This window comes from Marmota flaviventris, chromosome 11 (genome assembly GCF_047511675.1).
Source record: "Marmota flaviventris isolate mMarFla1 chromosome 11, mMarFla1.hap1, whole genome shotgun sequence".
NCBI lineage: Eukaryota > Metazoa > Chordata > Mammalia > Rodentia > Sciuridae > Marmota > Marmota flaviventris.
In genome coordinates this window covers 102,802,597-102,825,022 of record NC_092508.1, presented here as the reverse complement: position 1 = coordinate 102,825,022, position 22,426 = coordinate 102,802,597, and the positions used below count along the sequence as shown (strand labels likewise).

General features: G+C 49.2%; 1 protein-coding gene across 1 annotated transcript in view; it reads right to left on the bottom strand.

Annotated features, from left to right (window-relative positions):
- Window positions 1–8,157: 8,157 nt before the first annotated feature.
- The window catches only part of Tfcp2l1 (transcription factor CP2 like 1), a 53,915-nt gene continuing 39,646 nt past the window's right edge, over window positions 8,158–22,426 (bottom strand). Inside the window, exons 8-15 of the mRNA XM_027936862.2 lie at window positions 20,116–20,207; window positions 18,783–18,831; window positions 18,609–18,702; window positions 16,372–16,462; window positions 15,507–15,610; window positions 14,089–14,231; window positions 9,471–9,522; window positions 8,158–8,204 (exon numbers count right to left, since the gene is read on the bottom strand). Coding sequence (XP_027792663.1) covers window positions 8,158–8,204; window positions 9,471–9,522; window positions 14,089–14,231; window positions 15,507–15,610; window positions 16,372–16,462; window positions 18,609–18,702; window positions 18,783–18,831; window positions 20,116–20,207 — 672 coding nt within the window. The remainder of the gene's footprint in view (window positions 8,205–9,470; window positions 9,523–14,088; window positions 14,232–15,506; window positions 15,611–16,371; window positions 16,463–18,608; window positions 18,703–18,782; window positions 18,832–20,115; window positions 20,208–22,426) is intronic.

Genomic DNA, 22,426 nt, shown 5'->3' with positions numbered 1-22,426 from the left:
AGAGATATCCACCCAGCCATGTACACTGCAGGCAGCGTCATTCACAATCCTTAAAAGGTGGAAGCAGGCCGAGCATGATGGGACACACCTGTCATCCAAGCAGCTGGCTGGGAGGCTGAGGCAGGAGGAACGCAAGTTCAAAGCCAGCCTCAGCAACTTAGCAAGGCCCTAAGCAACTCAGTAAAGCCCTGTCTCTAAATAAAATATTAAAAAGAGCTGGGCTGGGGGTGTGGCTCGGTGGTTAAGTGCCCAGGTCCAGGGGCAATTGGAGGATAAAAAAAGGTAGAAGCACCCCCAAATATTCACTGATAGAAGAATAAAATGGGGTCTAGTTACACAATGGACTATTATTCAGACTTAAAATGGGAGGGGATTTTGACATGTGTTGCATCTTGGACCAGACACCAAAAGACAAATATTGTATAATTCCATTTAAATGAGCTACCTAGAGTCATCAAATTCATCCAGACAGAAATCGATGGTGGTTGCCAGGAGCTGGGGAGGGGAATCAAGAGTCATTGTTTGATGGGTGCAGAGTTTCAGTTTTGCCAGGACAAAGAGCTTTGGCAGTGAATGGCAAGGATTGCACAATGCGAATGACTTCACGCCACTGAGCTGTACTCAAAAAAAGGTTAAAATGGCAACTTTCTTTTCTTTTTTTTTTATACTGGGGATTGAACTCAGGGGCACTCGACCACTGAGCTACATCCCCAGCCCTATTTTGTATTTTTTTTAGAGACAGGGTCTTACTGAGTTGCTTAGCACCACACTTTTGCTGAGGCTGGCTTTGAATTTGTGATCCTCCTGCTTCAGCCTCCTGAGTCACTGGATGACAGGGATGTGCCACCGTGCCCGGGCTATGATGGCAACTTTCATATTTAACCCCAATTCAATAAGCAAAAGAACTGGAGGCTGAGCCACAAAGGTTTCTTACAAATGAGTTTTATTTGCCTTCTGACCCAAGTACAGACCCCACATTCAGATTTCTCTCCTGCACTTCGGTACAGTAACAAGTGCAAAATATGCTTTATTTCAGGTACAAAAAAAACACATGGCGGCATGACAGCCTGGATTTCAGTGGCCTCCTCTATAACCACTCACACCCATTTGAACCACCCCAATAGACACCCACCACCTTTAGAAAAGAGTCACCCAATCTGGAAGAAGGTGGGCAAGATACATATTAACAAAGAAACCACATTAAATACAAGAACATTACAGATAAACAGTAACTTGCTAGCCAGCCAGTGGAGGCTGCTACTACCTAAGTAGTAGTAATGGAGGCCCAGTTGCTCAGGGCTGTCTGCACCTGAGGGGTCCACAAGGAAGGACAAGCCGTGGGAGACAGGGACAGCCCCGCTGCAAGATGGGCCACACCACTCCGTGCCAAGGCTCCTCAACCTCCAAGGACAGCCTAGAAACCCAGGCCTAGGCAAGGCCCTCATGGTCACCTACCAAGGCCAAACCAAGCAGGAAGAGCAGCAAGACATGTGGGAAAGGATTTGCAGACCCCAGAGAAGCTAAGCAGTCCTTGAAACTCCAGGCACTAGTTCGGGGTTGATCCCTCCCGGAACAGAAGTGACCAGCTCAGAGACCACCACCCTTCGAAACTCAGCAGTCCATGAAGATCAGCACAAAAGCCCTTTTCTGGAATCAAGCCCCAGGACTGTGGCCAGGGGATCCAGGCCAAGTAGGTCTCCAGGAACTGGGGAGCAGCTGGGAAAGGGGAAGCCGAGGCCTGTCTGTTATTTCCAGGGACAGGTGAGCACAGGAGCTAGCCAGGGGACCAGACCCTTCCAAGGAGGGCTTCCTGGCCACACAGGAAGTGGGACCCACAACAGGCCAGGGGGACTCAGAGACTGCACCTCCTGCTTCTAAGCAAAATAATTTATTTAAAATAATCCTTTAACTATAAATAATCTCAGAGAATGAAATTTAAGTCTAGCTCAATGGCTAACAAACATTTTCTGTATAGGGCTAGCATAAATGTCATAGGTTTTAAGGGACAAGAGGAAAAACTGATATTCCATTGGCACAGGAGAAAACAAATTTCCACAATTGATTTTTTCCACGCTTGAGTTGAGCCAGGACCTCACACCTTCTGTCAAGAGCTCTCACCACTGAGGGATGCCCCGGGACCTCTATCAGTTTTTAACTGGTGTAATTAAAGATATAGTAATTGAGCACATTTTTTGGGTAATCAAAGACTACTAATGAGAAGAATAGATTTTGGGGGGAGGGTCAGAAGGGGGGGATAAAATGAGGTTAGCATTTCCCTTAACTGGGTTCAAAGACAAACTTCCTGATCATCAAATCAATGGCAAAAACAAAGAGCCGGGTTTGCCCCCATCTGCCCGCCCTGATGGTAGAGTGGGCAGATACTGGTAGTGGTGACACTGAGCCACAGGGTCCCATGATACAGGGTTCCCTGTTCTCTCTGCAGCCCACCTGGCCCTTCTCAAGGTGAAGGACACAGGGACCTGTTCACACTGTGGTCCTCTGGAGAGGGAGCAGCTGATGGCCCCACCCTAGGATCTGTTAACTGTTACCACAGAGGGGGGAGAGAGGACAGCCAGCAGGGGTCTTTGCAGAGGGGTCCAGAAGTCAGTGGGGAACTCAGGAGCTCTCCTGGTAAACCTGGGAGGGCCCCAGGAAGGAGGCCAGGATCAGGCTGACTAGCACCTCCTGGGACCTCAGGCCCTGCTGCCCTGGCCCCAAGGAGCAATGAGAGGGGAGGTACAAACGTCTCCTACTGGCCAATGTGACTAGCAAGATCCCAGCGTGTGCAACCTGGGTCTGTGCTCGGGACAGCAGCCAGCCCCACAGCTCCCTCAGGGACCCCTGAGCATACCCAGCCAGACATGTGCTCATGGTGGACCTGGCGGGGAGCATCCAGGAGCCCTGGTAAGCATGCCAGTAGGTGGGAGTTAGAGTTGATTTCTAAAGACACAACAGGGAAGATTCAACTCATGTTACGGTGCATGCCACCTGAGCCCCGGGGGGCACCGTGCTCACCCAGGACAAGCATGCACAAGGTCACCTGTCTATTATGTTTCTGTTTTTGCGTTTGCTGCTGGGGGTTGAACCCAGGAACATTTGACCACAGAGCCGTATCCCCAAGCCCTTTTTTATTTTGAGACAGAGTCTGGCCTTCAGCCTGGGCTCCTCCTGCCTCAGCCTGGCCCATTGTAGGATTTTGATAAATGGACAGTGAGAAAAAAGCTGGCACCCCTCAGATTCATGTGGCTGCAGACTTCTGGGGAAGGAGCCCAGGGTCAAGTTCTCTAACAATGAACAACACTCGTGGAGTACCCAGCCTGTATTCTAAAGGACAGACAGATACTCAGAGAGACAGACACTCATGCCAAGCTCAGGTTTGGACCCAGGACTGCTGCCCTGACCCTCCTCCTGCATCTGAGTTCAACATTCAACACTGGACCCTCTCACCTCACCTCGCTCCGCCCCCTCTCATTCCCTTGGACCTTCTCAGAGTCTTGCTTGGGCCTTTCTCCTCTGTTCTACTGACAACAGCAAAGGAGTCTTTTTCCATTCATCTCATCAACTTGTTAATGATTTTCAGAACCGTGGTTGCTCAGGACAGCCCCCCGGAGCAACCCTGGACTTGGAAACTTGTGACACACTGCTCAGCTCCAGCTGGTTCCCAGAAAATCCTTCTCTAGGTTAATAGCTCTGTTTAAGGGGCCTGAGGCTGCCTGGGCAAGAGGTCACTAGGGCAATGACTGCCCTTTGCTTAGGATCCCAGGCAGGACTTGGAACTCGGCCACCCCATCCAGCCTTTTCCAAATGTGTACCACCCCTTCCCCTAGCGAATCCTATTGCGGCTCTAGTGAATAGCCTCCATGTCGTCATGGTACAGGTGCAAACTAGTGAACAGAGAAAGGTTTATTACAACCTTGCAAAAAGATGCTGGCTGGTCTAATGGTAAAGAACTCAGCCTGGGGCTTCCAGTTCAAGATGGTGGCCTGGACCATGAGATGAGTACATGCTTGTACCTTTGTTTTCTCTATTATAGTTTGAATATGAGATGTTACCTAAAAAGCTTGTGTTGGGCCATGATGCTAGAACATTCAGAGATGAAACTCTTAGATTACGAGAGTTGTAACCTCATCAGTGAATTAGTCTATTTGAAGAATTAATCATTTGAATACCCACTGGGTGGTAACTCTAGGCAGCTTGTGCTTGGCTGGAGGAAGTAGGTCACTTCGGGTGTGTCCTTGGGGATTATATCTCATTCCAGGCTCCTTGTGCATATTACCTCTCTCTGCTTCTCAGCTGCCATGAGCAGACAGCTCTCCTTCACCGTGATGTTCTCAACCTCAGACCCAGAGAAATGGAGCTGGCTGGCCATGGACAGATCCTCTGAAATTGTGAGCCCAAAATAAACTTTTCCTCCTCTGAGTTGTTCTTATCAAGTATTTAGGTTACAGTGACATAAAGCTCCACCGCCACCAAGAAGAAAACATGACCTGGGACACATGGCAGGGGTGGTGGGAAAGCCTTGGAAGGAGATGAAGGCCCTGCAGGTCCAGTGTCTGGACTTGGAGCCCACAGGAAAGACAACTGGACAGAGACAAGAAGCACAATGGTTTTTCTGTACTCTAATGAAATGATAAACAAAACCTTCTATGGTAGCTTATCTGACTCCCAAGGAAAGGATCAGCTGGTGAATTGATAGGCGAGAGAGAGATTTTGGTACCAAGTAACCATTTGTACTCTACCATTTTCTCCTCCACTGTAAGAGGCAAGATTTAACTATAATCGTTAGAAGGTAAGAAGAGCAGATGATAATGAGCATGTCAGAAAATAGAAGCCTCTACTAACAGCAAACTGCAGGTAACAGACCTTTATTAGGACCTCTTTTGAAGTAAAAAAAAAAAAAAATCAACCTATAACATTTTATTAGAATTAAAATTTAGCCTGCCATCGTTTGGTCTGGGTGGTGGCATCACTTAGGTGTGGTGACCACAGACACATTGAAGGGCTAAAAGTCAGAAGATGAAACAAGGTCCAGTCTTGGTCCTTCCACGAATGAGAAGTATGTCCTTGACAAATTATTCTACTTCCATGTGACTCAGTTTCCTCATGATTCAAAAAGGAAATGATTGGTCTAGGATCATCCAAAGGACTGGGATGTGCCATTGGAACATGGCAGGATATGTTCTGCCAAAGATGGCAGAATATCAGAGTGGAATGACCCCAGTATTAGGAGACAGGTAGGGAGAGATGGCAAGAATAGAACAAGAGGAAGGCAGCTGTAAAGGTTGGGAACCAAACAGACTGAGGAGGGGAAAGGTGAGCTTCCTAATGACAGAATCAAGATCCATAAAGAAAGTAAAAGTCAGGGACCATCAGCAAGGGCACCAAGACAATTCCATGGAAAAGATTAGCCTCTTAAACCACCAGGGTGGGAGAAGTTGATAACTACATGCAAAGGCATGGAGATGAATCCCTACTTCACACCATGAACAAACATTAACTCCAGATGGATCAGAGATCATTGGGAGAACTAGAACTATGAAATTTTTTAAAAGAAAACATAGGCAATCAATTTCTCCTGCCCTTGGATTAGGTGCTGGTTTCTGAGAGATGACATAAAAGCAGAAGCAACAAAAGAAAAAAAATAGATAACTTGGATATCATCCAAATTTTAAAAACTTTTGTTCTTCAAAAGATACAACTAAGAAAAGGAAGACAACCACAGGATGAAGAGTTTTTTTAATATAAATCTTGTATCTGATAAAGGACCTGCATCTAGAATATACCAATAACTCATACAACCTGATAATAAAAAGACAACCTAAGTTAATAATGGGCAAAGGCTCTAAATAGGCATTTTTCTGAAGAAGATATACAAATGACCAATAAGCACATGAAAAAATTCTCCACATCATTAACCATCAGGAAAATGGAAATCAAATCCAGGATGAGGTACCACTTCATGCCTACTCTGATATCATAATAAAAAAGACATCATAGCAAGTGTTGGTGAGAATATGGAGAAACCGGAACCCTCATACATGGCAGGTGGGAATGTGAAATGGTCCAGCTGCCTGGCAGTTGCTCAAAAAATTTAACACAGTTACTATTATGACCCAGCAACTCTACTCCTATGTAAATTTCCCCCAAGAAATGCATGTCCACATAAAAACTTATACAAATATGTTCATAGCAGCATTACTCATATTAGCCCAAAATCCAAAACATTCCAAATTTCCATCAACGGATGGATGCAGTAATATACATACATTGGAAAATTATTCAGCAATAGAAAGTAAGGAAGTAATGGACTGGGGTGGGTGTAGCTCGGTGGAGCACTTGTCTAGTAGGTATAAGGCCGAGGGTTTGATCCCCAGTCCTGCAAAAAAAAAAAAAAAAAGAGTACTAATATGTGCTCAACATGAATGACCCTAGAAAGAATTATGCAAGTGAGAGAATCCAGTCACAAAAGATCATATTATATGATTCTATATGTATAGAATATCCAGCATAGGTCAATCTATATAGAAAAGGACAGTCATGGTTTCTCTGGTGTGGGGAAGTTGGGGAGCAGTGATAGCCTAAGACCATAGGATTTCTTTGGGGGTTGATAAAATACTAAACAACTGATTGTAATTTTATGAATCACAATAAATGGGTAAACTATATGGTATGTGAATGGTATTTCAATAATTCTGTTAATTCACTCTTCTCTTTCCCCTAGAAAACGAATCAGGAACCCCTTTCACTCTATAGGAATAGCATAGCTACTGTATAGCTACAGAAGTGTCTCATTTCTCTATCACTGTGTGATATCACACAAGTGGCTTTGCCCTTCTGGGTCTCAATTTCCTGATCTGTAAAACATCATCTGCCCGGTTCTGACAATCTTTGAACCTAGCACAAAATTTCCATTACTCAATTTTTCCATTACTTCCAATATTCCACAAAATTTCCATTTCAAAAGCTGTAATAGGCTACTCTGATAGGCACAGGGTTCACCATGGTTTGGAAGATGAGCCTAAATTCTCAGAGGTGAAGCCCTGGGTCAGTATAGATCACAAGCATAGAAGAAAGACAAAGACTAAATCCTGACTCTACCATAGTTACTGATATTCAAACCTCCCATATTTAAGATGATCCAACCATTCCAATGTTGCTTTCCTAAACATACCCCCTTACAAATGAAAAAGGACAAAAATGAAGGGGCCCTCACAGAAAATACATCATCCTTATGAAACATGAAAAAGTGAGCACTGGTCAAACAAGGTCTTCTCTCAATGGGATTTTGCCAATGCATCCTATAGGTCCTGGTATTTTGATGATCAAGGTCTTCTGATGATATAATAGAATGATAATTTCCTAGACCTCCTTACCCATGATTGCTTAGGAAACAGAATTATACCAAAGTAGCAAAAAGAGGAATCATTGGGTTCTCATTCCTTCCCACTCCTAAAGATCTACCTGGGAAGAGTCATTCTATTCCACCGTGCCCACCTCCAGACCACAGACAGGCCTCGGCATTAGCATCTGTAGGACTGGCCGTACACATACACTGTGGGGACTATTGTACCCACACAGACATGAGCACATCTCCCTCTGGGCTTTGCTGCAACACTTAGAAACAAGGAGAAGGTGAAAGAGCCAGAAGGCAGAGAATAAACCCTCTCCCAACAATTCACCCAAGAACAGGGAAGGCAGATGCCACCGGGGTGACTGATAAAGGAAACATACACGTAGACAGAGAGAGGAGAACATACAGGTAGCAAGAGCTTTCTCTGGGGGTCGGGAGAGTGGCCATAAGGGATCCATACAGGTGGCACCAAGACCCTCAGTGAGCCTCCAACTAAGAGGCCTGGGTTTTCAGAGAAGGTGCCCCCCGCCGGCTTGCCTTTTTAGAATATCAAGGTTGAGAAAAAGCCCAAGGAACCATTCAAAAGCTCGAGGCCAAGAGGAAAGGAAAGTGAGGGGCCACCGGCTCTCTGCATGCCAGGTTTTGAGTCCACTGGTTTCTGCTAGTTCGTGGTCTGTAGCTTTCATAGACTGGGCAGGGTCCCTCCTAGCCTCAGATTTTCTGGTGAGACTGGAGCTGACAGTGGTGCCATTTCAACATCGTAGGGGGTCCGTGGGGCTGGGAGCAGGTGAGTGTCCTACTTTGGCTCAGAGTCCACACTTCAGGATGATGTGGTAGCCATCATTGCTCTCGGCTGCAAGAGAGGAACACCAGGCATATTTCACAGTAAGGAAAGGGTCAGTGCTGTATTACCTGGGAGTCCCGAAGGGCAAGGGTACCAGCAGAGACCACTAAAACAAGGTCACAGAAAGCCAAGTGTCACATAAAGCAAGGATTTTAGCACATGCCTTGGCATGTATCTTGTCTAGTTTCTTTTTTTGACAATGGGCCTTTCAAACGTAGCCCTAGATCCGAGGACAAACGCACCTACGTCCATGGAGGCTCATGGTTCCAAAGCCCACAGGCTCTCATTGGCTGTGCTACATTCTGCACCTTAACTGTTCCCCAAAGGACCATGTGTGGGAGGCTTGGGCCTATGACACTATTGCGAGGTGGTGGGACCTAACAGTGGAGAGGAGCTATGTCAGTGGGGGGCGTGTCCTTGAAGGAGCTGATAGGGCCCTAGCCCCTCCCCCTCCTCTCTCTCTGCTTCCCACATAACATGGGTGAGGGGCTTCCTCTGCCACATACTACCACCACCGTGTGCTCCCACAGACCCAAGAGCAAAAGGATCAGCCAGCCATGGACTAGAGCATTCAAAACTGTGAGCCAAATAAACTCTTCCTTAAGTTGATATCTCAGATATTTTGACACAGGCTAGATCCACAGAACAAGTGGGGAAGTGGCGTCACCATAGATGAGGGTCCATGACCCAGCCAGAGGGCTTCTGTTCTGACATAGCCCATCCACTTACCCTCCCAGACCTAAGGAAAGCCACGGCACACCTTTCTCTGCCTTTTGTGAATAAATGCATGCTCTTGGCACACAGGCTTTCTCTCTCAGCAGGCAGTGGGCATGCTGATGTCCTCTCAGGACATCTGGCTCAGGTGGATCCTCATGCTGCCCCTCCAGATCCAGACCCATTCTGCCTACCACCACGTTCTATACTGGGGTTTCCTGCAGACTTCATCATGAATAAACTGAAACACATCTTGCTTCTACTTAGCATTGACTCCATGGAGAACAACTTGCCTGACCCCCAATTTCCCCTTCAAAAGTGACTTGGAAGCCAATATCACTAGTTCTGACCTTGCAGGGTCAGAAGAAGAAGTCCGTATTGCTTCTTGTTCCCAAAGAAGTTTGTGTTGCTTCTTGCTGAAGGCCGCTGCAGGTAGCCACCCTCTGGAGGGGTGCTGTGCAACAGGCCCCACCCATCCAGCCAGCTCTCCCTTGCCCTGTGCTCCCCCCCCCAGAGATGCAGACAATGGGCTTGAACTAAACAAGGTGGGAGGGGCTTTACCTTTTAATGTGCTGAGGATAAAACAAGACTCATCTTGAAAATTCTGCACCATCTGTGAGGCAAAACAGAGAATATGTTCCCTCAATGATGAGCACATACCAAAAAATGGCTGGGTGACACGGAGTCCAGCCACTCACCGATGTAGAAATGACTTCACCGCTGTGTCTACACAAACACAGGCACATGGTGATGTTGGGACAATCACTGAGAGGGTCATGATACAGACCAACGTGAACTCTGTCCACAAGATAGGACCATTTCATAAGGGGCTGTGGGTCTGATTTCTTTGCTCTTGTTTTGCTTTCTCCGAGTTACTGGGTCTTCCGATCTCTACAACATACTCACTACAGGGAGGAGCATGTGTATAATGGCAACAGATTAAAAAACTAAACACAGCCATGCACTGCACAACCATGTTTCCATCAACAGTGGGCCACATGCATGATGCGCTGGGGTCATAAGATTATAATGGAGCCAAAACATTCCTGAGTTCCTAGGACCAAGTGGTGCCACAGCAATGTAGTGGCAAAACAATGACTCGTGTGTTTGTGGTGATGTTGGGGTCAACAACCTACTGCACTATCAGTAGAGACTATGCAATTATATACAGCACATAATACTGGATGGTGATAATAAATGATTACGTTACTGGTTTAGGTATTTACTATACAATACTTTTTGTTGTTATTATTGTACTTCTACTTATCAAAAAAACATTTGCTGTAAAACAGAATCCTAGGGCTGGGGCTGGGATTGTGGCTCAGCAGTAGAGTGCTCACTTAGCACGGGCGGGACCCGGGTTTGATTCTCAGCACCATATAAAAATAAAGGCATGTGTTGTGTCCATCTACAAAAAGATTCTCTCTCTCTCTCTCTCTCTCTTAAAAAAAAAACCTGACTGCTGTTATGCCAGCAGCTGCTGCAGACAGCTTGTGTTCACTGCATTATTTTGTTGCATCAAGAGCCTGTGTACAGTGATCCACAAACATCATCTTTGCTTGTGTGGATGCTCACAACTGAGCCACCTAGGATGCTCACATCATGATGAAATCGCCTAACAAAGCGTTTCTCAGAAGGCATCCTGTTGTTTTAGTGGCCCACGACTGTAAAAATCTTTTAAAAAGAAAAGAAACTTTTGATAATGAGTAGGAGCTATGTATGAGTGGTCTAGAAGAACAAAATATAAAGGGAGATTGCCATTCCCTGGGTCTGCAGATATGGCAGGAAACTAACCAGGACTCAAGAGACATTTCTCTGGAGTTCTTATTGTGATTAGCTCCCCAGTGACCTTGGCCAAGTCTTTCTCTCTTCCTGTCCCCTATCTGTAAAGCAGGGCTGTTATGATGATTATAAATGTCAACCAGAGCCAGGCACGGTGGCCCACACCTGTAATCTCAGTGACTGAGGGAGGCTGAGGCAGGAGGACTGCAAGGCTGAGGCCAGTCTGGCAACTTAGTGAGACCCTGTCTCAAAAATGCAAATATGAAAGGGCTGGGGTAGAGATCCCAGGATTCAATCTCCTGTGTGTGTGTGTGTGTGTGTGTGTGTTGTGTGTGTGTGTAGAACAATGGCATCTGCTATGGGTAGGGGTATAAACCTTCAGAAAACCATTCATGTGACCTAGTGGAAATGACCATAGTGTCCTCCTACCAGGCATGTTCCCTAGATGAACTCCCAAGTATGTACACAAAAACATGCATTAAGAATGTTTATACTCGAGCTGCCTCTAATAACACAAAATTAAGGCCAATCCTGACATCAGCCAATAGCAAACCAACTGGGATCTATCACATACGCTGCTCAGCAGCTCCATGACCTCCAGCAATGCCCCTCAACTTGCGTGAATCTCAGGGATATAATGCAGAACGAAAAAAGAGTCAGAGAAGACTACATTATTCAATTTATACAGTTTTAAAGTTGGCGAAAAAATAATACGTTAAGGAGGAACAAGGCAGTGATTAATATAAAACTCATACTAGCAGGTGAGGGGTAGACATGAGCCACAAAGGCACTTGTAATGTAATCTTCTAGTAACCTAAGCACAGAGACAGGAGGACTTATTAAGCAGCACAATTAAGTCTCATGTACTCTCTGCATATGTGTGCCGTATCTCACAATATACATTTAAATCTTAATATACACACACATATGAACACGCACACAACGCACACACCCCAACAAGATAGCAAAGCCCCTTTCTAAATTTAAAAAAAAATGCATACACATTTTATCACCTGCTCTGGATTATTGCCTCAAATCTTGCAAATCCATCCTCCTGCCGACCCCTGCCCCTCCCTGCAGGGTCTAATGGTGCGTGAAGTACATTTATTCTATACTGCCGCCTGCTCCATTCTAGGACTCTTGGCAAGCCAGCCACCTGGGTATGCAAAGCCCTAAACAGAGCCCACATGGGCTTAATAAGTAACTCTCCTGTTTAATTAAGCACCCTTACACCCCGGGGCCAGGGGCCGGCGCCGCGGCTGACCAGGTCGCCTCCAGCGCTCTGGGCAATTAAGAACCAGGGGTTTCCAATTGATTCAGGGTTAAGAAGCAAGGAGACTTTGGGGAATAAGAATCACCTACTTAGCCAAGGTGGCATTTGAGTCCTGTTCTCTGCTTCACTTGCTTAACTGCCTGGTCTTAAGGGCATGGGGCGAGCCAGGGAAGAACTTCCTCGGAGACCCATGAAATTGCAAGGACTCCTCACACTCTTGCCTTCTGAAATACAGAGTGAGGCACCTTCCATGCCAGGACAACTGCCCACTGCTCAGGGCACTTCTACCTTCCTGACTATTCTCAAAAAAGCTCTCAGATCAGGAACTCTGGGCTTTGTTTTCCTTATCTATAAAATGGGTACAAAAAATAGGAACAGGACATTACTGACAACTTTGTCCAGAAGATTTAAGGACATTTTCTATATTGCCTATGAACAGGGTCAATCAGAAGGTCCCCGGCTTATCTGGTGTCTCCTGGTCCTACCCTGTTTTCTCGTTCCATCCTCACCACAGCCTGGCTGGTGAGTGTGATTCTACACAGGCAGAAACTGAGGCTAAAGAGTTCACATAAATTCCCCCGAGGTCGCTCAGCGACTGGGAGGCAGTAGGGACCAGTCCAATTTCCAAGTCCACATTTTCTCTCCTTTCCCCAATCACTATTCCAGTACTTGGTTTCCTCTATAATCCTCTAAACAGGGGCTCAGAGTTCCTGGAATTGGCTTGGGTCTTCTGGGGGCTGAGCCAGGGGCTCAAGGTCCCACCCGGGCTCCCACCGATGCAGCTCTTCTTTCAGGAGGCTGGAGACTGCTGGCTCACAGCTCAGACTCTGCAACTGTTACTTGGGCTCCCACCATAGCTCCACCTGTGCCACCTGGTGCCATTTATCTCTGAGTGCTCGGTTTCCTATCTATGGAGTTCGATGATAGCACCCACTTCACAGGGAGGCTGCCAGGGTTCAATGAGCCACTACATGGGGCCCTTACAACAGTAGCCCCAGTACAGTAAGCACTTGCTAGAGTTTGGATCTTGAATGTCCCCAAAGGTCCATGTGTTGAAAATTTGATCTGAAGCCTGTGGCTCTATTGAGAGGTGGGGCCTAATGGGAGGAAGTTAGGTTATTGGGGGAGAGGGTCCTTGAAGGGGATATTGGGACCCAGTGCCTCCTCTTTCTCTCCCTTTACTTCCTGGCTACCTTGGTATTGGCTATAGGGAAGGAAAGATGATTAACACAACACTCCACACACGCTGCCCCTTGTGACTACTATTTAGAAGCAGCTGGGCATGGTAGTGCACGTTTACAATCCCAGCAGCTCAGGAGGCTAAGGCAAGAGGATCATAAGTTCCAGGCCAGCCTCAGCAACTTAGCAAGATTCTCTCTGACCCCACTATTTTTTGTGCTTGAGATTGAGCCCAGGGCCTTGTGTATGCAAGGCAAGCACTCTACCAACTGAGCCATACCCCCAGCCCTGCAAGATTCTCTCTCAAAAAAAAAATGAAAGGCTGGGGTTGTAGTCCAGTAGTAGAGCACCACTGGGCTCAATCACAAGTACCACAAAAAAAAGAATTTATTTAGAAGGCTGGAGCAGGATACAGTGAGCTTAAACCCATCAGTTAGTTCTATAATGTGCAAGGATGCCTAGACTGTCAGCAACCTGTTGAAGACTCCCCTTTCTCCAGGCATCAGGGGCCACAGCTCAAAAAGGACCCTATTCCATACCTGAGCTCACCTCTGTGGCACAAGCCTCTTTGCAGGGGACAGACCCAGGGAAGCCAAGGCAGCTTTATCCCTTAGCAGAGACTTTTGCTCTCATCTCCCATAAGCCAACTCTGCTCCCTCACCCAACCCCAAATCCCATTCCCCTCTCCTGGGGCTTGCTCTGGGGGCTGCCACCCACGTTGGGAGACCTGCAGAGCAAGGCTCGAGTAGGGTGCTACCAACAGCCATTAAGACCCAGACATGGACAGAGCTGTCCCCAGTGCAGCTGAGAGCAGGTGGCATGCAGATGAAACCTGTCTGCCACCCGCAATCCCTGCCATCCCCGTGGGAGACATTCATGGTATGGGGGCTCCTCCTGGAAGTCCGAAGCCCAGCCACCAGGGCTAGGTTAAGCAGCAGCCCTCACCTCGTTGCTCACCACCACGTGGATGCCGGTGGGGCCTTGCCGGTAGACGCGGTGGATGTGCTGGGGGGGGATGCTGTACAGGTTGGCGATCTTCTCAATCAGCTCCAGGGTGGTGAGCTCTTCCAGGAAGATGGCGTGGTATACTGGAGCAGGAGGAGCAAGTGCCTTCTTTTTAAATGGTTGTTAAATTAGCATGCGCCTGCCTATGACTCTCTACCCCATCCCGAGAAATCATTGACTCATTTGTAAGGATGCTCGTTCCCAGAGTGATGGGCACCTGCCAGGAAGCCATAGCTAAGAGCACAGGTGCAATCCATCAACAGGTGAACATGTGGGTCCTGGCTCCCGTTCACTGTTTCAGTCTCCTGGGGCACTTTACGTGAAATGGAGAGTCTCCTGGACTCACTCAACACCCACTGACATTCAATTGGGGGTGATGGCTGGAGGAGCATGAGGTGATTCTGACCTGTGTCACTGGTGCAAACTCCAGGGACAACCTGGGGTAGATTATTCAACTTTAAGGAGCCTTGAGTTCCTCAAAAGTAAACACAATTGGATTATATGTGCGTTTCCTTCACTTTTTTCATACTTTCTCTCTTGATTTTGCAGTAGTGGGGGGTTTGAATCCAGGTGCACTCTACCATTGCGCTGTATCCCAGCCCTTTATATTTTGAGACGGGATCTCACTACACAGCTGTCCTTGCACTTGCAATCCACCTATCCTGGGCTCCCAGAGAGCCACTGCATCCAGCCCAAAGTTCTCCTTTAACTAAGGAGCACTTGTTCAGAAGACCTGATCAAAGGCTCAATGTTTCATAAAGCACACACAGAAGCGGCTCCCAGCAAGGGTGGCACAGGCTCTAGGGTTACAGCCACACAACAGATGGCTTTCCCCAGATTTCAAAGAGGCAAAGCCACTGTCAGATCCTCCCTAGGGAATGGGATGACTGCCTGTCGTCCCTTCCAGGACTGACCTACCAGGTAAGAACCTCACATCTCCTTCCTGAGACTCAGATTTTTAGAACCAAATTCTAATGGTACTGCATTTTTTTTTAATTTAAGAAAATTAAAGAAATTTTTTTTCTCAATTTAGCAGGCTGACACCACTCATCACAACCTTCTGTCGGTGGCCTTTGCTGCCCCAGCTGGACATGGCCCCAAGGATTGCTCAGAGGCAGGACAGCGAGTGGGGCCCAGGAGGGACCGTCACAGCCTCCTCAGGAGTCACTCGGGGAGCACTCTGGGGAGACAAGAGGCTCTAGCAGGAGCAACCGTGAGTGCAAGTCCCAACTCTGCCCCTCCATGAAGCCAAGCCCTGGGACCACCCGACCTCCCGAGCCCTGGGCTTGGGCTTGGGCTTGGAAGCCAGGCTGCAGGGCCTGAGTATCTGGGTCCCGGCTGTGGTCCCCACAACTCACCACAGAGGCTGCTGTCCCCACTGCCGTCCCGTTTCTGTTGCAAAGGTACCCGGTTCTGCTCCATCTCCTGACAGACATAAATGGTCATCTTTGGCCTCACATTCCTGAGAGGAGGAGGAGAAATAAATAGCACATATGACCGACCAAACTCCAGTGGTCTAGAATGTTCTAGAACATGGAGTGAAACCTGCAGCAGGAAGGACTTGGAGGAAGAAAAGATGGTGGTAAGGATACAGATTGCCTTGGAGATTTTCAGCGGAGACCTTGGAGACAGTGGTACAGCGTGAGGCCTTAGGTTTGCTATCTGGCACCAGGAAAAACAAATAAAGTTCACTAAAGTTAAATAAAGTTGAAATTAAGTTTGACGGTCTCATTAGGTCAGTGCTCCAGGGCCCCACAGGGCCAGCAGCTCCTGGACTGGTCAGTACCACTGTAGAACATTCTGAATGTGGGAGAAAGTTCTTTGGGAAAGTGCTGCTTTGGAGTGTTCCCTGGAAACTGTAGGTGGCAATGGTGTTGGCCCTGCCCTAGTCCATGGCCCCTCAGAGGGACATAGCTCTGAGCCAGGGCCATGCAAACATCCCAGAATCCAGGAAGTGGCCAAGGGCCGGGATCCAGAGGCTGGAGTCAAACGGAGAAGAATGAAGGGCCACCAGGCAGGAACTGCTGCGGCCAACTGTGTGTCACTCCCCTGCCCTTCCCCCAGCACCTCCTCCTGCATTTGTCCCCACACTGTAGGAAGGTCCCTCCCACCCCTTTTCCCACTAGCTGGACTATCTGTGCAGTCTAAAAGCCCTCTAAAAGAGGGGCTTTTCCTGCCACACCTGGCTGAGCCCCAGCCTCCAACTGGGTTCCCAACACCCACCTGCCTTTGATGGCGTTGAAGAGGCGGATCCCATCTGCAGGGCCACAGATCTGGACCAGATCATCTCTGGACATCTTCAGCAGGTCGGCACCTGGGCAGGGAAATGGGCTGCCCGTTATGTGGGTCACAGAGGGAGGGCTCCATCTCTGAGCGCCTGCAGACTCCACACTGAGGCTGGCGGGTGAAGAAGAGCTGGCCTCTCCCCTGGTGGGCACCCGACATTCCACAGAGAGAAACAGCAAAGAGCCAAACAAGATCACAGCACAGGAGATGAAGCAAAAGGCTGGTGCTCACAAAAGAGCACAGAAGGGAGGCCAACAGGTCCTGCCCGCTGAGGCCTGCCTGCCCCCTCCCTCTGTACTTTTTATGAACATTAATCTACATGCTCAGATCTTATCAGGATGTCGGCATGGATTATATGTGCATGTCTCTGTGTATTAGTATTCAGCTCACTGGAGGTTGACATTCTGAACACAGCCACAGACCAAGGGGCAGAACATTACCAGCCACCCACAGTCTTGTGACAGCCACTCCCCTACCACTGGGGAACCCCTACCCTGACTTCTTACCCAGTTTTGCTTGTTCTTTGAAGTTCATGGAAATGGAATTGAACCACAGGGTACTTTTCTAGCGCAGGCTTCCCTCACCAAGTCATGTTCAGATCTCATTTGAGTTTAACACAGAGATTTTTTTTGGTGTCCACGATGATGCAGTTTATTGCATGACTATACCATAATTCATGTATCCACTCTCTGTGGATGGGCTTTGGGGTGCTTGCAGCTTGGGGCTGCTAGGAATAGGCTCATGAAACACTTTTCTACGTGTCTTTGGTCAATGCATGTGGCGTGTCCGCTGGGTGGTGGGCGTGCAGGTCTGGCTCTGGCAGGTAATGTCCAAGTGTGGTGTCCACCCCCACATTTAAAGGCACACATGAAGACAAGTGTCTCATGGGGACAGACACTGGCAGGTTAGTAAGACAGCTAGCACGGCATGAGGGATGTACCCTCCTCAAAGGCAAGGGTTCCCCTAGATCCCACCGCCCAACCAGACTTTCAAAGGGACATGTATACTAGAAGCCAAAATTCCCATCCCTTGTCTCCTGATCAGACACTCTTGGCATAATGGCTTCCTTTCCACTAGGAGTAAAAGCCAAAGTCCTCCTACTATTCTTCCAGAGGCCTAGCCTGCCTGTACCCCTCGGACCTCAGGGCCTCCCCAAGTCCACTCTGTACCAGTCACCCAGGTCCTCTGTATGGCCACGCCAGGAAGTACCCACCCTGCAGTCTCTGCACTTTCTCTGCTTGGAACCCCGCCCCCCCCGAGTGCCCACTTGGTTCTGTCCGGCCTCTATGTCCAGCCTCTATGTCCCCTCTCTTTCCCCGCCCAGCCCACGTGAAGGTCCATTGGTGACCAGCCCTACCCCAGCACAGATGTATCACGCTGCACGACGTGGGCAGGTGGTTCACAGATCTGCACTGACTCAAAGCTGCCAACCCTGAAGACAGGGTCTCTGTCTGATCTTCCTTGCACCCTCTGCCTCGAACATCAAGAAGGCTCTTAGGGACACTGAACTGAAAGATGAGCGGATGCCATTTCTCTTCCACTGCCACAGATGGCCTTGGAAGCCACCGCTCTGGCTAGGGCCAGACCTCTACTCCGTGTCACTCTGGATGGACCCTGTTCAGTGGCAAGGCTCTCTGCTCGGTTCACCTTTGTAATCCACAGCATCTGGCTCAGGATTCCTGCCTGAGAGCCACCAGCTGGGCCTTCAAAAACCTTTTAAAGAAGGACAAACCAGCTTCCCTAATGTCACCTATATCTTCACCTGCAAATCCCAGGTCATGGCTCAAGACAGCAGAATTTTGGTAAGAAAAGTACAGAGAAGACTGACCAAGCACACAGCACCCTGCTTGGCTAAGCGGACTCCTCCTGGGCAGGCCAGAGCCCACACACCCCAGCAGATGAGGACATCTAGGTAAAGTTACCGGAAGAGAACCCTGAAGTCACGTGTCACTAGAACCCTCCTGGAGCAGCATCGCATGTGGGGAGCATGGCATCTCCCTAGCCTCTGACCCAAGGTCACACGTGAGAGAGAAGGGACCCATGTTAGCGTGCATCTCCCAGACAGACACAGCCCAGGCCCTGCAGGGCCCGGGACAGGTCCTGGATGGCGGCTGGCCTGGCTACATGCTTCCCAGACACCTGGGGGTCCTCAGGCTCCGGGTGGAGCTGCTCACCTGAGAAGCTGGCGAAGAGCCGGCAGAACTGCGAGAACCGATTGCGGTGCAGCCACTGCTGGGCGTCCTGGATAGTGGCCGACGGGAGCAGGTGCTACGGGAGAGGGGGACCTTCAGATGGCCGCTCAGGCCCCACAAAGGGACCCCCAGCCTGAGAGCCCCGAGTACACTTACATCAGTGCCCATGGGCAGGGTCTCCACTGGGTGGGTTGGAGAGCTGTTCCTGCAACGGAAAATGGAGAGGCCATGAGGAGGGAGGGGGGTGGGGAGGGACCAGGGTCCCATCACCTGGCCTGTGCTGAGGTCCTGACACGGATGGGCCTTGTTTTAAATGAAATGACTCAAGAATTCCCTGAGCCAGGGGCACAGGGTGTGGCTCAGTGGTAGAACACTGGCCCGGCATGCACAAGACCCCCAGCACTGGGGAGGGAGGAGGAGGGAGAGGGGGAGGGAGGGAGGGAGGGAGAGAGAAAAGAAAGAAAAGAAGAATTTTCCGGATCAGAGCAGAAAGTTAGGTTCGAACCCATCTGTCAGAACAGAGGTTCTGATGGGCTACGCTGCCCCCCAGGGATCATGGAACCTCCACCCTGAGCAGTCAGCAGCATCACCAAGGCCCCTGTGAGTGGACCTCTGTGGGTCTTATCAGAATCCCCTCTCACTTGGGGGCTTCCCCCCTAAGCCCCAGCACAAGGGCAGAGCAGGCCGACCAAGGGGACCCAGGCCCAGGTCTCCCAGTAACTAAGAACCTAAGTCATCCACTAGGTCTTCCCTGTACACCACGGCGGGGGGGGGGGGGGGGGGGGCTGCAGGGAATCAAGGCCCCACAGCACACGCCAGGCTTTCCCAGTAGGGTGGCACATGCCCTTCTTTAATGGGAGACTTGGGAAGAAACAGCTGTGCTGTTCGTGGAGGGTGCTTTATTTTGGTAAAATCAATGTCATGGACAACCTCACTGTTTGATCAGAAAGTTCTCTGTCTGCTAAGCAGGGGCTCTAAAGCGCTGGTGGGTTCTGCACTCCCTTCTTAAACCCACCTGGCTGGGCCTTCTCTCTGCCTCCACCTCCAGCCCTGGAAAGAACCCACAGAGCCATCTCAGTGTTGCCTGGGCCTATAGTCCTGCACTGTCCCTGTCACCACATCCCTGGCCATGTTGCCTGTCCCTTGACAGAGCCAGGCAGGCGGTGGTAAGACCAGCTTCAGTCCTATGAAGCCTGAAACTAGGGGTGCAGAGGATCCGCTGGACCCGCTCCAGTCAGTGGCTACAGCTGAACAAAGAGCCAGGAAGGACCCTCCTTGTCGCCAGGGCCATCCAACACTCAATTGGGAAGCTCTGAAAGGGTCATTCTGCCCCCAAGGGCACCTGAGGCCATCCCATGAGGCTATCACAACCCATCTGACCATGGTGAAGCCCAGGCAGACACCAGGCTAGGGAAAGGAGAAGAGATCAAGAAAGGAACCTATACCCATCTTCATTCTGGGGACCCACAGAGAGAAAGGTGGGACATACCCTTCACCGAGGCCAAAGCTGTTGGGAGAGCCATTGTAGCTTGGGGACGGGGCGCTGTTCACCTGGTAAGCCACATCAGGCCACGGAGAGCACTGTGGGAGGAGAGACAGGGCCAGGTGAATGGAGGTCAGCAGTCCTCAGGATGAGCTGGAAGCTGCAGAGGCACCAGCCCATGCTCCTCAGGCCCTTCCAAGCACCCCATCAACACCAACACATGAGACACTGACCCATAAACACACACCCCATGTTTTCTGGGTACCCATAATGGGCCATGGTCAAGCAGGTTACTGTGGTCATACTGGGGATACCAAACATGGCAAGCAGACCTAACAGTCCGGAAGTCATCCTCAGAGCAAGAAAACTATGAAAGGTATCTCATCAAGCTTCCTAGTAATCAAACCACCAGAGGTAAACATCACAGTGATCAATTTTTTCTTTTTTGGCGGGTGGGTGGGTACCAGGGATTGAACCCAGGGGCACTTAAACACTGAGCCACATCCCCAGCCCTTATTTTATTTTATTTAGAGACAGGGTCTCGTTAAGTTGCTTAGGACCTCGCTAAGTTGCTGAAGCTGGCTTTGAACTCGTGATCCTCCTGCCTCAGCCTCCCTAGCCTCTGGGATCAGTCATGTGATCTTGAGCCAACAAGGAAGGAGGAAAATCAGAAACACTTTTTTCCTAGTACAGATACGTGTGTGAATGCATAAGAAGCTAAGGCAACTTCCAAAGGAAAAATAAACAATAAAATTCAGTCCTGAAATCCATGCTGTTTGAAGTAAGAAATCCTGCCGAGGCAGGCAGAAGAGGCACTTGCACAATCTATGAAGGCCAGCTCCCCATAACGCAGCTCCGTGTGTGTTTATTGTGTTTTAGGCATCCTGCTAGAGGCTCTGGGAGACACAGAAACACAAAAGATCTGATCCTTGCCCTCAAGAAACCTGAACTGCAGAAGCCAAAACCAAACACACACGGAAGCCTCCTAAAAGAAAGTCAAGACCTCCAGGCTTTGCCTGTCCAACTGAGAGGACAAAGTGTGTGTTTCCTCCTTTGGTGGCAGTGACTTCACCTTGGAGAGGGCTGGTTTGAAGCATTCCTGAAGATTTACTATCACCCACCCAATCCAAGGGTTGGTAAATATTTAACTGTTGTGCGTATGGGCTGGAATTTGTTGGTGCTAAATCCTGCGGCCTGAGAAGGAAAGTCGATGAGCTGATACAAGGGGTGCTGGCACCTCCCAAGGTCATGGCCCACTGAGTGGGCTCTCCAGCACTGCGGAGGGGGCACTGGAGATGCAGCAGGAGGCTCACCAGCACCTCACCTCTGCTGGGACGCCAGAAGAGAAGCAAAGAAGTCAGGCAGAGAAAAGCATCACTAGGTGGGGGGACATTCCCAGCAGTGTCACTAGCACAGAAAGCCACCAGGCATGGGAAGAAAAGGGTCCAAGTCCTAAAGACAGAAAATGGAGTCCTCAGGTCCCGACACTTCTTTGCTGGCTGAGGGTGGGACCGTGTGGTCTTGGTGGCAATGCTCCCCAGCTGAGGATTGTCCTTAATCAGACGAAATGACAGTACCCAATGATAGTACCCGGGTGTGTGAGCCGCATGCATTTTTTTTGGGGGGGGGGGGTGATACCCAAGATTGACCCAGGGGCACTCTCTGCCACTGAGTTACATCCCTACTCCCTTTTATTTTTATTTTTTTAATTTTGGGACCAGGGATTAAACTCAGGGGTACTTAACCACTGGGCCACATCCCCAGCCCATTTTAATTTTTTACTTTGAGACAGGGTCTTGCCATCAATTGTCATGGCTGGCCTAAAACTTGCAGTCCTCCTAACTCAGCCTCCCAAGTTGCTGAGATTACTATGGGTGTGCATCACCTAACACTACATTAGCTTTCACACTGTCTTATTGCAAACACTCTTCTACATGTGGCTTATTATACACATAGGAATGTAAGAACAGCAGGACCCGGCACCCTTTTCTTAGACATTCTGTGCCCAAGCCCCACCCTAACACAGCCTCAAACCCCTCGCCCCATGGCCAACATGGGTCTTATACATGCCCTGGTAGTAAACCCAATTAGTCAATGAACAAACACCAGTGCCAGTTAGTTGGTCTGACTGTAGAATGGTTGTTTAATTATAAGATAACAAAGGGCTGGGGCTGTAGCTCAGTGGTAGAACACTTGCCCCGCATGCACAAGGCCCTGTCCCATCCCGACCCCCCCCCCCCCACAGAAGCCAGTGCTAAGCAATCTGACCCCACTGAGAATGGAACCCTACAGACATAGTTCCCACATGCAAACCTGC